Source organism: Lissotriton vulgaris, chromosome 6 (assembly GCF_964263255.1).
Source record: "Lissotriton vulgaris chromosome 6, aLisVul1.2, whole genome shotgun sequence".
Taxonomy (NCBI): domain Eukaryota; kingdom Metazoa; phylum Chordata; class Amphibia; order Caudata; family Salamandridae; genus Lissotriton; species Lissotriton vulgaris.
Genome location: NC_141694.1, coordinates 1451879530 through 1451897232, shown reverse-complemented (window position 1 = coordinate 1451897232; position 17703 = coordinate 1451879530). Strand labels below are relative to the sequence as shown.

The following is a 17703-nucleotide window of genomic DNA, read 5'->3' as shown; positions in this document are numbered from 1 at the left end:
CTATTTTATTGTTCTTTATCCTTTTTTCCCCCAACTGTCTGTCAAAGTCAACTCTTCCAGTGCTTCCAGAGTCACAACATTCACCTGGGTACACTTACAAGCATGAGTTCTCTTTTGAAAATCCATGCACAATGGACAATGCACTTTGAATGGACCACAAGACAGCAGTGTTGCAATGAAGACTGCTTACTGAGCTGAACGCTGCTTGTGGACATTTCATCTGTAGTAGATCACACACACACATATTGGTTGGATACTTGAACTGAGAATTCCATGTCAATAAGTCAAGTCTTTTTTTTGTCTACACAAAGAGCTTTGGCAAATGCAACCTACAAAGGGCAGATTGTTATTATAGTACAGAAATGTGTGCGTTCATCAGGAGTGCACGTCATTCAATCAGCTCCCGCAAAGAAGCGACACATCAGAGAACATGAAAGTATGTACTTGTGTGCAGCTTTATCACTTAGCTAAACAGGCCAATTGGTTTAGCGCCAAATCTGGATCCCTCCTTTTAAGTGTGAAAAATTGAGCAAACTCTTTTTTTGTTGTGCCATAGTATAGAAGCAGCAAATGTGGTGCAAAAGCACACAGGACAATGTGTAGGATGGCCATTTGCTACGTGATTTGATGGACAATATTAACTATTGGACTCTAGAGCGTAGCATGCAAATGAATGTTCTGCATATTCCACGATGATGAACGTAGGTCAAAGTGAAGCAAACTAATTACCTACCAAATGCGACAGTCCAACAGTCTCTCTTAGCTTCTCCTTCTCCAGGTTCCATGTTGGCGACCGGTATCCCCTTTTGTCTAGTATCCCATACCTTCACAGTTCCTGTAATTACAGAGGCAGCAAACATCACTATTTAATGAATAGATCAAATGCATCTTTCTGTACAACTAGATCTGTGTTTGGTTGTTACATGAAATGTAGGGATATGTCAACATGGTAATATGCGTACAGAGAAATCATATGTTACCATTGCGGGCACTTAAACCATTCTCTGTGCACCCTTCAAAACTGGAAACATACCCAACAATTTGAAAGTCTTATATCTCAAGCCTGTGTCGAAGCAAGGACTTGAAGTCAGTAAACCTTTATACTACAAAAATGGCATTTCTTGTCAAAATGTATTTGAGGATCTGCAACTTATGGAGTATACGGAGAGAAATAAGTATTTAGGCAACTCCCAAGTGATTTTTGTTCGACACAAGACTGAATCATCTCACTGTCACCTGTGATGAACTCAAAGCACCATCAGGTGGAAATGGAGCTGCCACAAGCATCTAGCTAGGTACGGTACATCACTCTCTTTCTCCAATGTAGGTGTCCAGGATAATAATTCTGGAGCATGTCCAAATCTCTTCTCCTAGTCCTTACATATATTCACATCACCCTGTCATTTCAAGGGTTCAGCAGGACTAGGCTGTTGCTAGGCTACTGCAAAAACTCAATCCCAGTACCCTTACCCGCTTGATCCAGTCTGTTGGCCCTATCTGCTACAACAAGGCAGACAACAATCATATTATTCTGATATTAGACCTGTAATCTGGCACAGTCATAGGAGCCCTACTTATTTCAGTGAACAATCAGATGACTGAAAACTACTTAAATCTAAGCACCAGCAGGACTGAAGTCCTGATGTGGCACTGGGCATACCATGTGGCCTCACCTAACAATCTGTACACATTCAAAGTCTGCGAGCAATCCTGGACATATACCTCATTGACTACTTAAGTTAAACCAGAGATCAATTTGTCCTTCAACTCGAAGTCTTTAACCCCTTCCATGCTGGTGACGGAACCGCTCCGTCACCAGCCTCGGTCGCGCTGTGCTGGTGACGGAGCGGTTCCGTCACGGCCCACTCGGTGTGGCACTGATTTCGCGCCTGCGCTGCGCGTTCTATTGAGCGGGCGGGGCCGTGACGGAACCGCTCCGTCACAAGCACAGCGCGCCCGAGGCTTGTGACGGATCGGTTTTGTCACGAGCATGGGAGCGCCGCACGCCCCCCCCCCCCCCCTCCCCCCTAGCACTGCGGCGGAATTGCCGCCACAGCAAAGGTGTTAAAAGGACGCTCTCTTTCCTGGTATTGCCTCACTGGGTGCAAGCCACTATACTGCTTGCAGTTTCTTGTCTGTGCATTGTCAACAAGCTGCATCTGAGAGGCCAACACCTTTGGAAGACGCGGTCTCCATCTCAAACTGCAGGATCACATGTCCTCTGGCTTGCAAGCACTCCATTAGCTATCAACTGTTGGACTCCCTCTGTTCTACAAATAACACCTGTCAGCCTCCTCATTCTTAGGGCTTGATTAGGAGTTAGGACGTTCACACCTGTGATTAATGATACCACAGGGTACATTATTTATCAGGGATATAAATAACACCTATTAGGAGTTTATGAGGCATTACATAAGAATTTGGATGTTTAACGCACCAAAATCCGCATGACATGGTAAATACTGCATGTTATGTTATGTTATGTTATGTTATGTTAATTTCGATTTATATAGCGCCAAATCACCGACAGGTCTCTTAGCGCTTGCTTTGGGAACCCGTCCTGGCTTTCCCTGCGAGATAACCCCTACTGGGCATCCCCAAGGTGAAGACCAGGCATCCCATCGCGGTGGGGCCATAGTGGAGATTAAGCAAGCTATTGCCCAGAGTTGCAGAGTGTGAACCCATGATTCGAGTAGGCACTGAGGCGAGAATTATCAAGTCCGTGGACATTTTTGAGCTCAAGACCCTGCCGCGTCGGGAATTGAACCCTGGTCCCGGGTCTGACCTCTGCATCAGGGTCTGCCTCCTCTAACCAGTGAGCCACACTTCTCCACATGTTTTCCACTGTTAAATTTTGGCAGGTTTGACCATCCGAAATGCAACTAATGTTGGGTTACTTAACATATCCCAAATGAGTGTAGCGAGTGAAGACACACTGCGTTTAGAAGAGTTCTTTGAAATTGGAACAGTGGCATCAAATTTGCAGCCAACTGGGCGCCCAATAGTTTGACTAAAAAGAAAACATAAATCACCAATTGTTTCCTTACAACTGATTACAGTTTGCTCCAAAACACATCGGTGGCTTACTAAAGGGCATTGCGATGTATTCACTATTGTTAGATCAAACAAAGTATGCCCTGTCTTAAATTGGTAGACTTCGCTCGCTACACTCAGTAAGTGTGCTTTAAACTTTGGGCTTAATTGTAATTTTTTATTCTTGCCCGTGACAATAGGACTAAATGTGTGTGTTCTATTTCTTAGCAGTCTAAAGTATCCACGGATGACCATAAATTTACAATTGGTCTCATCATTTTTAACAGGTGATGCTGCCCTGTTTTTGAATAATCTTGGTGGTAGGTTGGTCTAAGTCACTTTATGGTCTTTCTGGTGTTGGCTCTTAGTTTTCTATCTGATCCTTCACCGGTGTTTCACCTACTCTTATGATTCCAAAGCCTTTTTCTTTTGAAGAAGCCTGCAATGATTTGAATATATGTACACAATAAGAAATATATTTAAAACGTTTTTTATTACACAGATATAAGACGCTCAAGCAAATTATCAGTCCTGAAGATGACCGCATAATTAATCAGCGGTCGAAACGCCGTCGACGCTTCTCTGTGGCCTAAATTGTATTAAGGACACTATATTTATGTTTATGTTGTTCCTTCACCCCAATATGTAATGGTTTTGTTGCCACATGTCTGGTTTTTTGTTTTATGTTGTTCTGATGTATACCAGAATTTTTCTGTCTTGAGCATAACTTTGTCTTTTAAAACAAAAAGTTTATGTATAATAAATATTAAATTATTGTGTAAAACAGGGACCCCCTGAACAAAGTCAGATTCCTGGATCAGGGAACAATGAGTAATAGAAAGCAACAATATCCAGGCAATAACAGATAAGATTAAACTGGCAGAAAACACACAAGAATTACATACGAATTACATAAAAATTAGTGCAATAATATATGGACACAAGTAAAAGAAAGCAAGATAACCATTAATTATAGTCACATAAAATTTAATACCATGGATACATATTGATAAAAAATATATGCTTTCCACTGCTGATAGTTCGGGTCTATAGACTTAATCTCTTTATCGTGAAAGAGGAGAGTGGAAACTGTAATGCTTTCCACTGCTGATAGTTCGAACTATCAGCAGTGGAAAGCATTACAGTTTCCACTCTCCTCTTTCACAATAAAGAGATTAAGTCTATCTGTTTTCTCCTAATGTTATCTCTTATTTTAATATCAATAATGTAATATATTTTTTATCAATATGTATCCATGGTATTAAATTTTATATGTGACTATAATTAATGGTTATCTTGCTTTCTTTTACTTGTGTCCATATATTATTGCACTAATTTTTATGTAATTCTTATGTAATTCTTGTGTGTTTTCTGCCAGTTTAATCTTATCTGTTATTGCCTGGATATTGTTGCTTTCTATTACTAATAAATATTAAATATCATTGTTTTTGAAATTTGCAGTATTGTTTATAGGGCTTCTTCATTCATTTTTCAAGAATATCTTTTTAGTTCACATATAATTTTAGGTGCGGTGTTCCCCTGAACCTATTGTTAGATGTATTAGTTAATATTGGTAAAAGGCAGGAGCTTCGCTTCGAACTCAGTGGGAGTGAGGTCATAGGAAGTCTGCCCTTTTCAAAAGCCTGTGCCCCAGCCCGCCACGAATCTACTCACCCTCAGCCTACCTCGTTGTGATGCTGCCGGGTGATCTGTGGGCACTAGGGGAGACGCTGGAGGTGGGAGGGAGGTGACAGGGAACTGCTGGCGTCAGGAGTGCCAAAGGGCCCATGAGGGAGTGAGGTGGGAAGGCACTGCGGTCATCGCTGGAGGGGAGAGGGAGGTGGCAGGGCGATGCGGGCATTAGGAGTGCCAAAGGGCCTGTTTGCCTGCAGGAGGGAGGGAGGGTGGAGGGCACTGCAGGCATCGCCGGGAGGGAGATGGGAGGGCAGAGCGGGCATCGCTGCGGTGTGAGGATCAGGCTTCTATCAGCCGCATGGGGCAGGGCTCCCAGGCCAGGAAGGCACAGAGGCCCGTGCAGAAGGCAGGCCTGGTTCGGGATAAGCCATCCTGTGCCAGGCAGAGCCAGTGGGTTTAATTAGAGCGGAGGAGGGGCAGGAGCGCAGAGAAATGAGAAATTACATCTTAATGATGCTTAATGAAGCTGTGTGATGTGGGGGACAGCTGTCACTGGTGCCGCCAGCAGATGGAGTGTGGGGTGCGGGGGGGTGTTAGAGGGAAGGTATGAGGTCACGACCAAATAAACCCCCTCAGACCAAGGTCGGTCTAGGGAGGACAGTGCGAGCGTCAGGGCCAATCACAGGACGCCGAGACGAGAAACAGACAAAACCAACAGCGCGCAAAGACACCGCGCTTCCTCCTTTGCTTGAAAGTCTTGGGAGAGAATGACGTTGAGAGCGAGTTCTCACAAGCATGCGCATGGTGTGCACAGCGCTAATTAAAACCAGATGGTACAACAGATGGCCCTGCTCGTAACCGCAAGCCTTAGGCCTTGGGCGGATACATGCAGACGCCTTTGTCCAATTAAGTGATGTCTTTTTCAGAAAGACACACGCATAGACCAATGAAGAAAAAAAAAAAACACGCACTAGCATGTGGAAAGCCCAGAGCGATTCCAAGAAGTCGTTTGCCTCGAGCAGCGCATGCACACTGCGTTAGGCTTGACCTAATCAGTGATCACATTTTATGTCGTAGGGTTATCAAATAAATGAGTGTTATGTGCCTCCAGCTTAGCGCTCCTGCATTATTCTTGATCTCCTTGCAAACAAGACCCAACTTCAGCACTCGCCTTCATTGGCAGCCCTTCACAAATGTCTCATGGGTTCATCAAAATGCATATGGAAAATGTAAAAAAACATCCATGCTCCTCTCCTCTTGCATAACATTTCGGAGACACTGGCTTGCATAGATATGGTCATGTTCAAATTAACACAATATAAGCCTATCTTTGGGCCCAATGCATGACATTCACTTCTTAAACCCAGATCAGTTGACTGGGGGTGAGTGTTTGATTTGCTCAAACGCTCCGTCCATCATCCCCTTTTGTATCGCTTTATTTGCCCTAAGTTGGCAGGGTATGCTCAGACGTGAGTCCCTTGCTCACTTGGCCACTGGATTCAAGATAGCCTGGCTGATGAGGATTATGAATCCGAAACGGGTCCCAGGATGCTTGTTTCCGGTCCAGGGAAGACATGGATTGGCAGTTCGGGCTGGACTGCTCCCATGAGGCACAGGGTCAGACTGATTTGCATATGTCCATGTCTGAACTGGGGTGGCTGAGTGAGCAACAGAATGGTGATAGATTAAACCCAGATCAGTTGACTGGGGGTGAGTGTTTGATTTGCTAAAACGCTCCGTCCATCATCCCCTTTTGTATGACATTCACTTCTTAATATTTAGAACACACACACTCGTGCACCTTCCAGCCTGCAGACCTTCAGAAAAAGAAACATTTTCAAAAATGTGCAACACTTCTTCAATCTAACAAATCTTTCTCCGACACATTCTCACACACAGGCAGTGCAATATTCACTGTGATACTGTTGCACCCCATCTCTTGTCCTCACCCAAAATACCACACTGTTAACATTAGGATGGGAAATTCTATGTCCGGGCCAAAGATGAGCTTTATGCTACAACTTTTTTTATTGCTGCTGATACCAACCAACAACAGCATATTCACTGCACAGGCTGCATGGACCAAAAGTCTGGACAGGTGAGCAGCAGTCAAAACCGGAAAAAACACAGAGCTGGGCCAGGTATTCCATCTACAGTAATCACAGCAAATAACTGATCTTCGCTGCTGATGGCAGAAACGAGTCAATTTTTTTATTTGCGTAATAATATTTGTGAATGTTTATTTGTGAATGTGCTAACAAAAGCTCATCAACCCTATGTCCAAGTGAGTTAACTCTCACGTGCAAGAAAGAATGTCTGATCTTACAAGGTTATTTCTCCATCCTACCTTGGTTCTTTACGGTGGAGTATTATACCCATCACCCTATTTCTGCCTTTACATCCTCCATCACGGGGGAAGGTGTGATGGCCATCCTGGGAGGCATGAGAAGGGGCTGCCTTCTGATTTGCAGGTGCCATGAGCAGTGAAGGGCTGGCGGCGGTGGGTGTGTGTGTCTGTGGGGGAAGGGGTTTCTAATATACAGCAAGGTTGTGCTGCCCCTCTCTCGCCCCAAGGGCAGGGGTGCACTGCGGCCCATCATCCCTTCACAGCAGCAGAAGCAGAGCTCTGTGGATGGAACACTTATGACATCACAGGCCTCGCCCCGGCTGTCACGAGACCTAAGTTACATTCAGCCTGAACAGGGGAGTTTCGCCACAACATGAGAGAGAAAAATAGAGACTAGATTTGGGGTATTTGTGTCAGGAAGCACAGGGCCGTCTTCAGGCACACTGCTGGATACATTTTATTTGCTTACTAAGTGACCTCAATTAAGAAATGCGTCAATGCCTTGACCTGCTCCCTCTTCAGTCTGGAATCACATGGTATCACCCACAAAACGGTGATGTAATAAGGGCACTTGAAAGAGTCTCCATTGTGACATATTATGTGTGTATAAGCTGGTAACCAGGGAGCTGCAGCACTGGACACAAGGACACTAGTTGGGAGGACCACTGCCTGGAGCTGGGGACAGAGGGCAGAAGCCACATGGGCTGAACAGACCCCAACAAAAAAGGATGTCAGGAGGTGGGGGCACCGGGGCAAAGGTGAGTGATTAAACAAAATGAAAATGCACCTGAAAATCAAAATTGAAAACTGATGTAAACATCAAACTGACTTGAAAATCCACCTCTGCCCTACACGTTAAAACATATACCCTACCTACCACTCCGAACTGGGGTACAGGGGTGCTGCAGTAACCCAGAAATAACTATGCTGGAGATCAGAAGGTGAATGAGCAATAAAGATGTATTTAAATTTAATTTTTATCCTGGCGCACGTTTCCAGTGCCTTCAAAGACAAAGGACAAATATCGGCTGTCTTCTAAGAAATCGCTGCTTGTTTGGTTAACATGGAGATTGGACCTTACTTTTAATTGTAGGAATACAAAGTGGGAGAACTTTGTAAAGTGAACTATTCGACAATCTTGCAGCAGGCAGCGTGAAATGAAAATCTGTAGGATGTCAAATTTTTCTTCCACAACTACATTTAAATACCCGCATATGGACTGTACAAACATTCTAAATGTAACAGTAGTCAAGCACAGATGAAGCCCTTTATTGTAAATCAAAAGTGTAATTGAAACAAGCATTTTTAATAGGAGCAAAACAAATAAAGACTCTGCTTAGTGAATTGCAAATGGTAATTATTTACTGAAACCCCATTTCCACACACTGTCATTTGTGTGCTATATAGGTTTGAACGCATATTTAGTAGCCCTTTTAATGAGAAATGTGCCACCTATAAAAGACAGAGCGCTACCACACCATACTTTAGTAATATATGTGTGACTATGTGCTCAAAAGGGCACACCTGCTGGCAACATACCACACCTTTACTGCTCTCATGCAATGCTTAATTTGTAAAAGAATGAATGCAGGTAGCTGAAGCTCGGCTCAGAAGCCAACGGCAGACGCAATTAAATGTTACACCCTGAATCCCACAGTTATGTACCCTTAAAACCACCTCATCCCCTTTAATCCACTGTTAGACACTTCCTACCCCTTTAACTCCGTCTTGAAGGTTCGTGCCTTCTCCCTTTGCGATATTTTTTTTCCCGTCTTTCTCTTCCTCCGTCTATCCACTTTTTGTTTTTGCTCTCTTGCTCTTGGTTAATGTCTGATGCAGAGAAAAAAGTGCCCAAATATGAGTGCTGGGGACTCCACCGGCAACCACTAGCTCAAATGAAGCACTGCTCTCTTGCCTGTGTGACTTGGACGATGTAACATTGATGGCAGCACCCCTACTCAGAAACATGTGCAGAAGAAGTCCATGTCTTAACCAAACTGTCTCAGTGGATGCCCTGAAGCTGCTAAAGGATGGACAATGTGGAGGTACTCAGGCTGGCATTTAGATTTACTTGCCATTTTAGGTTTCCTCATTTTTTTTCCCTCAAAGAGAACAGGGGAGCTGGTAGATTTGACCTACTGAGCAAAAGTATCTTCTAGCAGATGGCATAACATGAGGACAGTAGTGCAAAAGGCAACTTATTCAGACTATTGGATGGAAGCAATAAACTCACCAAGCTTTGAACGGAACTAATAGCAGCAAAAATCAAGCAGAGACCCCATTTATCTCGGCAAGCCTGGCAGAATACTGACGCATATTAAGCAGGTGTGGACAAGGCCAAAATGCACCCTCTTGATTTTGAGTGGTAGCCTGAGACAGGTTTAGGATGGCTCCGTTTCGGTGATGGAGGCCATGAAATGGGGCACAAGTCATTTCAGGAAATGCACTCTCAAATCAGACATTCTCATGCCCCAGCTAGTGGAGGTCCTTGAATTACCCAGCAACCTAAGCTGGTAAACTGGCATCTTTTGAAGTGAGAGGCAGACTCAATGATGTCAACAGGCCAACCCATCAAAAGGAGCATGATTGTTTGCAAGACGTCATGCAGTGCAAGGTTTTGTTGAACTTCAGGACTCTACCCTGGACCAACAGAACAAATATTTCCGTCACATGCATGATTGACTTTGAAGGTGTCAAAGGCCTGAGGTTTCAAGCTTGGAGTCAAGTCATTAGTGAGCGCAAAACGTTTACATTTTGTCCTTTTTATCTGTTAGGTCGGGCACCTTAATAAGGCCCGAGTGGTGTTATCTGTTTATGAAGCATCCTCATAAAGAACTTGGCAGCAGGGAAGCTCAGTGCATTAGCTGAGGAGCTTCCATGAGTTGAGACAAAGGTGATCAACAGAATGGGTAGCCAGTTCTGTTACAATGTACTGATTTAATTATCAGAAAACTTCTCAAGAAAGGGATTCACAATATTCTAACCAGTGTAGCTCTTTTATGCCCACAAAGTAACAGCGCCACTAGATATTGACCCCACAATGGGTCACGCTCATGATGAAGTATGAGAAGAGACTTCAAGAAAAGTCTAGTCATACTGTTACACATTTCAGAACCTTTTAACCCCTTACTGTTTAACAATCTAATACTGCATCCAGCGTGTGGGGCACATTACTTAGACCATGAGGTACTGAATGGCTGAACCAAGAGGGTGATTTGTGTTTTAGCGACGGACAGTACCATACTCGGAAACTTAGCGCAGTGTGCTAAGGAAGGAGGACTCTAAGTCAGCTGACCTGGCTTCCTTTGGAGGGGGCAAGAGTGATCTTTTAGCAAATAATTAGTTAAACAGCTGCTATAGAAGAGACCAGGTTCACAGCCCATCACAAGGGCACAGATGTCTATTAGAAGTTTCTTTACCACAGAATGTTTTTGGAAAGGAACATGGTACTCCACCAGTGGCAGATTTGCGCAAGGTTACAAGCATGCTTTGATACAAGACGTAGGCAGAAGGATCCCTGAAGGACAAACCTCTCCGTCCTGTCTAAAGGCTAGGGCCATAGAAGTACAACCAGAGGTCGTTGTGAGGTAGCCCCCTGGAGACTGGGGATGCTGAGGGGAGAATTTCGGTCTGTGCTCCTTCTCCTGTGACGCTCCTCAAAGATTATGGCAGTCCTTGAAGACTTTTTGGCCCCGGGTATCAAAATGTATTACGGAGCAGCTTGGTCTGGCTTGTGTTTGGAAAAGGGTCAAAATCCTGTGGCTATTGGTTGTAGTAAATGGCCTGAATGTACAGTCTTATCTGCAAAGCAAAGATGGAAGTTGCTGGTCAGTATGCACCTTCAGATCAGCAAGACATGATGCGGTAAATGAAAAGTCTACTGCAGAATACTTTGTAGTTTGCAGATAATGCACAGTTATAAGGTTGATGAAATCTGCCTGATGCAAATGCTGCCACTTAAGCAGCGTGAATAATTTAATTACAAAACCGGAGGTTACCATTATGCATTTATTCCTTTAATGCTACTCCATACAGCACTTCAAATAAGTGGCTGACTAGTTACTTCAGTGTTAAGAGATTCTCGTTTGAGAACAAATCTCTCTTTCCGAATTTTGGCAGTCTTCTTTAAGGGTAATAGCTGGACCCCGTACACAGTATCTATTGTGAAGCCCAAGAACTCCAGAGACCTGGACGGGGCAAGAAAGGATTTCTCCCCTTTTACAATGAAGCCCAAACACTCTAAGGGAGACTTGACCATATGCAAGTGCCTCAAAATCTGCGCTTGGCATTGGGACATGATGAGGATGTCGTCCTAATAAACAATCATCCATAGACCCCTCTCCCCGAGGTAGGATGATACAGCTCTCATTACCTCGGTAAAACACCACAGTGCCGACGAGAGTCCAAAGGGAAACACATGGAATTGATAAAGTCGACCCTGCCAGGAGAATTGAAGGTAAGGTTGATAGACCCTGGACATGGGAATTGTAGCTTTACGGATAAAGCGGTCGACCTTGAAGCTGGGTAACCGGGTTCGAGCTTCAGCAATGAGGTTCAACATCCTGTGATTCTGGGCAAATCACTTAATCTCCCGTGCCTTTCAAAATGAATGTGTCCATCTGGAACGAAACTGGTGCTTATGTAAAGCGCTTTGATACCCAATATCCTCGGGTCTTGTTCGCGCTATATAAAACTCTTACTTTTTTTAATTTATTTTTTTAAGTAGGCTTCTTTCAGACCTAACTTCACTAGCCAATCCTTCTTTAACAAAATATTTCTTATAAGATAGATCCCCTCCATCTTGAAGTACATGGAGACTAGGAACTTGATCAGATTGCTTAGGTGGATCACAGGCCTCCACCCTTGTCCTCTTTTTCCATTCGGAACAGTGTACTTATGAAAACAAAACCCTGTGCTCTCAATGTACTTGTAGGATGGCTCCCTTCTGCAACAAAATGTTTACCTCTTCTACCATTTGCTGTTGAACAGTGGTCAAATTCAGCTCTCTTGGAGAAACTGCCTGAAAGGGTTCTTTCCATAAATATATTTTTAACCCTCAGGCAAACCGTGGATCTTGTGTAATTGTTTCCTAGACTTGGGGAAAAATGTCTGAGGCATCCTCCCACTCTTCCCAGTCAAGAAGGTAAAATTGCAGTACTCGCCCTGATATCTGGCCAAGCCTTAGCAACGTGACCTATTCCCTCCTCCACAATGGTCGTGTCTTGTTTGGGGATAGGTTGTAGTTCCGGCATGACAGCCTCAACTGAGGCCTCTTTGCTCTCTGTAATTAGAGAGGAGCCGCGGCGGGCAGAAAGTCTCCTTCTGCTGGCCTGTCCAACAACACCGGGGCTGAAGACTGCGCACATTAGACTACCTTTTCGAAGGCTGTAAATGTGACAACATACTTGCTCAGTGTTATGATCATGTCCTTTTGGATTCTCAGAAGACTCTCTTTCTGCAAGATCACCAAGCTTTGGATTTATTTTCATTAGCACAACACTACGCCTTTCAGTATTATGGCCAGTGTTTGCATTACCGAGGAGGACTGTAACCCTTTGGCTCCACCCTCTGAGGAGGTCTATAGCCAGCAGAAATGTGTTGGTGTGTGCCTCCACCACCATGTCAATATTTGTTGCCAGGGGTCCAACCATATTAAGGTGGCAGTCCTGGCATGATTGAAGGGACCTCTCAAGTGCCTTCTCAGGGTCTCTACCCAGTTTCAAAAGAAAGGTGATGCACTCTGGGTCTAAATTAGGGGTAAGTTACACCATATCATGTATAACAGGCCTCAAGCATTCGGCCTTTAAAATGTTGTGGGCTCCCTTCTCAAGTGGATTCCGAATCCACCGTTTGATAAACTTGGCTGCATGTTAAAGGGCAAAACAGAGAAGTTGGGAGGTGCACACAAAAAGATCGAGATACCCTTAAATGTTTGGCTAACAATCCAAACATTAAATGTGTTAAAGCCGATAAAGGAGGGGCTCTAGTTATCATCAACAGCACCATGTACACTCAACGCTTACATGAACATATACAAGATTCCAACATCTACATGGAATTGGACAACAATCCTACTAAGGAGTTCCAAAACATCCTGTTGAAGTTGGTCACCAAAGCTCACGAATCAGGAATCATTGAAGATCGCACGAAAAACTACCTCCTAAATGAATATCCTAGAAGCCCTAGAATACAAATGAGTCCTAAGATACACAAAAATCTTCTCGATCCACCCTTTCGACCCATTGTGTCAACCAGAGGATCAATACACGAACCCACGGGTAAATATATCGACAAATATCTCCAACCTTTGGTAATTCAATCCACCAGTTACATTAAGGACACCACGGCATTTCTCACCAAGCTGGCCCAGATTGAAATCGAATCCAACGAAACATTGACATTATGCACAGCCGATGTCAGCTCGTTGTTTACCTCCATACCTCACCAGGGAGGTATCGAAGCGGTCGAACAAGCTCTACTCTCAAGCAATATTGATCCCCTCATGCAAACCTTCATCATGGAACTCATGATGTACACACTGTATCATAGCTACTTTCAGGAGAATGACAAATGGTATCTTCAGCTGTCAGGAATGGCGATGGGAAACTGCGCGGCTCCCACGTATGCTAACATCTATATGGAAAACTTTGAAAAATCTCACATATACGCCAACATAACTTTCATTGACAAAATCAAGATGTACGTAAGGTACATAGATGATCTATTCATCATGTGGACTGACGCACAGGAAGCACTTCATAATGCACTCACAGAACTTAACACCAAAGATGAGCGCATTAGTCTTTCGTGGCAAACCAGCAATACAGAAATCTCTTTTCTTGATGTCCTCGTCAAGATTACTGAAAAAGGTATCACTACCGACCTACATCGCAAGAATACGGATCGCAATAACACTTTGCATTTCACTAGTTTCCACCAGGGATCTCTGAAGAGACATTTACCGTTTTCACAAATGCTACGCATAAAACGGATCGTATCAGATGAACAAACCTACAATACTCGAGTAAAGGAAATGCACCAACGTTTTCTAGACAGAGGATACCCTGAAAAAATATTGAGTGAAGCACAAAAACGAGTTGCCAACATCACCAGACAACAGAGTCTTTCTAAGAGTGCCAAACAGCCTCAGGATCGCTTAGTACTTGTATCTAAATTTTCTACAGTTAGCCACAAATTCAAACAAATTATCCTTACCCATTGGCCCATTTTACAACTAGAACCAGACTTTCGGGACATTTTCCACACCCCTCCACTGTTCGCCCATACTCGGGGAAAAAAATTAAAGAAATACTGTCTACCCAAACCCCCATCAGTCAACTTTACAAAGGAACCCAACCATGCCTAAATTGCAGCAATTGTAACTGTATCATTAAAGGCAACCAAATCAAACATCCCATGAAAGGCCACCCCATTAAATTGCAAGTAAACGCAACCTGCGATTCCACTAATCTCATCTACGCACTGAAATGCCCCTGCGGAAAAATGTACGTCGGCAAAACAGAAAGAAAAATCAAAGTTCGAATAAACGAACACAAATCTAATATTCGTACCAAGCAAGAGAAATCTAACGTTGCTATGCACTTTCAGGAATTTCACCATACCATAGCACAACTTCAATTTACAGTGTTGGAAATTGTGAACCGCACTGAAGGTATAGACAATCGCAAATGCCTACTGAAAAAAGAACCGCAGTGGATATATTGCTTACAGACATTTAAACCACATGGATTGAATGATCGCATTGAATATAGTTGTTATCTTTAACAACCTGTTGTTATATGTTACTGCATTGCTCTTCATTGCTGATACCTCCATCCTTTAATTTCATTGTAGTCATTATTTTACACTATATCCTTCTGTTGATAAACCCTTTGCTGTGTTTTCCATTCCTCATGCATATCCACTCCAACATGGCCCCCATCCTTCTAGCAACCCAACCCAATCCAAGATGGCCCCCGCCGTTCACCTTTCCTTGTAGTCCGTTATCTAGCCCGTTCACTTATACTCCCCTATGCCGACCGCACACATTGAATCACTTTACCGGAGATCCTCACGGCTTCCCGCCACCAAGTAAGTCTACGCCGGCAGCTTCCCACTCGGGAACCGCAACCCCTCGATTAACTATTGTTAATTCTCTCTATTCCGTAGACGACCTAACACCCGTGCACACCACGTCTGTTTAGTTCTTTCAGCTGTTCATTCACTAGCGTCTAAACACCCGTGCACATCACCCTATTGTTCGTCGCCTTCACATGCCGCAATTTTTTAACCCCACAGGCAAGGCTCAACTATTCACATCACTCCCATTGATCGGCACGTCCTATAACAGTATTGGCCATTAGCGTTTCCTGAATATCCCTATTTTTTTAACACGGGCTCATTTCTTCTCTTTAGTTCTCCTTGACAAAGGGCGAGCAGTCCGAAATGCATTGGAGCAAGGAAATACGAGTATACCATGGATATGATATGATGATATGAAGCTAATATCGTTTGAAACATTTATCCAATGATTGAATATTGATCAATAAATCTAAAATATACCGTGAACTTTTGGAGTCATTGTTATGAACATTTAAGGAGTGCCTCATACAGGGGATGTATCTGCAAGCTTTTGCATACACTCATTAGTCTTACATGTTAAAGGGGCCACCATTCATCACTCCTAGGGTGCTTGATGTTGTCTGGGGAAAACATTTCCTCCCCTAAGGGATCTTTGATTACAGCCTTGAAGGTAGAGGGGGTATCATCCCCTGGAAGAGTTTGTCCCGTCAAAGTTCTCTTGATCCAGATCCAAAACATATTAATCTAAGGGGGTTTCGTAAAGAGGTTCCTCATCTTTTACATCAGAAACTTGAATGCTACTTGGGACATCTGAATTTGTTGTGCCATATCCGACACCTTTCAGCTGTGTGCCTCTTGGACACCCATACTCTGCAAGGTGCTTAGACCTCCGACCTTCCTCAAGTTGCTTGGATCTCCCATATTTTTAAAGGGTATAGCCCCTCTCCCAATGTGCTTGGATTTTCTCTTCCTCTTTACCCCTTTGCTGCCATGAGCAGAATTTTCCCCCTGAAATGGACCTGTGATCCCCTTTGCTTCCAGATCCTCTTATAACCATGACCTGATCAAGGGTCCCCCGTACACAAGTTCGCATCTCATGATGAATTAGCTTTTGATCAACTCTTCGTTGATTATTTTTTTTCCAGTGAAATCTCAGGGTTCTCTCCTTCCTGATCAGATATGCTAGTCTATAATGAGGAACAGTAAATGTATACAAGTCAAAAAGGAGATGCCAGGAATAGTCTGCAACAAGAAAGCTCTAAACAGAGGCTTAAAACACGAGATCCTTAAAAAAAAGGCATGCACTGTGGGCGGAGGAGGAATTCAACGAAGGGCATGGTCCGGAGCAAACAGTGGAGTTGGGTAGACTGTAAATGTCAATTTAACGCTTTACAGTGTTCCCAGTCATCCTCCCAGGATCCTTATAAAGCATATAGCTTCATGCCCAAACAAAGGTGGTGGCACATTACGCGTAGGGTCGCTGCCCAGAGATTTCCTCGAAACCTGACAAATGCGTCACTGCCTGAAGGGACGTGTCTGTCGGATCCGACTTACAACGAGCGTCCCGTAGATAGTTGGAGCTGCCCGCAAAACACCTGGCAGGCTGCCATGGCACTGCAGGGGCCACGTAACTAGAGTCGCACTGAGGCGATCTCCTCAGTCCCGGACCTGTAGACAGAGACGGCCTAGGATCAGGCTCCTGGGAGACGCTCCACTTCAAAAGGCACGCTTGCTTAGTTAGCAAGCGCTGCAATAACGACGTTTACCACATTTAGACTAAAATAAAATAAATAAAAAGGTAGCAATCCTTAGAATTATTAACAATTTAAATAAATAAAATAATAGATAACGATCCTAAAGGAATGGGTTCCATAAATTGGAAGCTGTGTCACTAGCTAATCTTATCAAAAGATAATGCCAAGCATAAGCAGGCGAAAATAGTTAAATATAACATGACATAATAGGTACTTTTCTGCGAGGAGCAACATTTAAAAGAGAAAAATTGGTCGCTGCTTTGACTAATTATAGTATTGAATGTTCTGTGCTGGACTGTTTATTTTAGGATGTTAACTTCTTTCAAGTACTGCATGGAGAGGCATTAAAGTAATAAATGCATAATGTTAGCCTCTGTGTGTTAAATGAAATTCAGATTCTCTTAGCATTTAATTTGGAATTGCGATTCTTACTGCTGGTCAAATCTCATTACATCTATCAATGAAGCAAATTTTGAGCAAGCTGTCAGGTTGTGAATTTAATGTCATGCAAGAGCCTCCAAGTTACAGAAAGTAGAGTTTGTTTTGCAAGATTAAAAGGTGGGTGGGGGGAGGGGAGTTGGCATGTCACCAAGTGGCACTGCAGGACACATTTGGCGTTTCAGATTGCCTTGAAGATGTCCTCTCTGGAGTTCAGGGTTGTGAACTGAAGGCTGCAATCAGGAGCAATAAAAGGAGTTAAAGCAAAGTGCTAGCCACCGTGTTCTTATCAGAATAAACGTTTCATTCACCATGGCTAGGAAAGTGAACATTAAAGTGGAAAATGTACTGCATGTGATAAAAGATATTACATTTGCAATAAAGAAAATCTAGCCCTGCAATTACAAATACATT

General features: G+C 43.6%; 1 protein-coding gene across 1 annotated transcript in view; it reads right to left on the bottom strand.

Moving 5' to 3' along the window:
* Positions 1-17703, bottom strand: part of DNAAF10 (dynein axonemal assembly factor 10) — a 119154-nt gene that overhangs the window by 16744 nt on the left and 84707 nt on the right. Inside the window, exon 4 of the mRNA XM_086927583.1 lies at positions 734-835. Coding sequence (XP_086783709.1) covers positions 734-835 — 102 coding nt within the window. The remainder of the gene's footprint in view (positions 1-733; positions 836-17703) is intronic.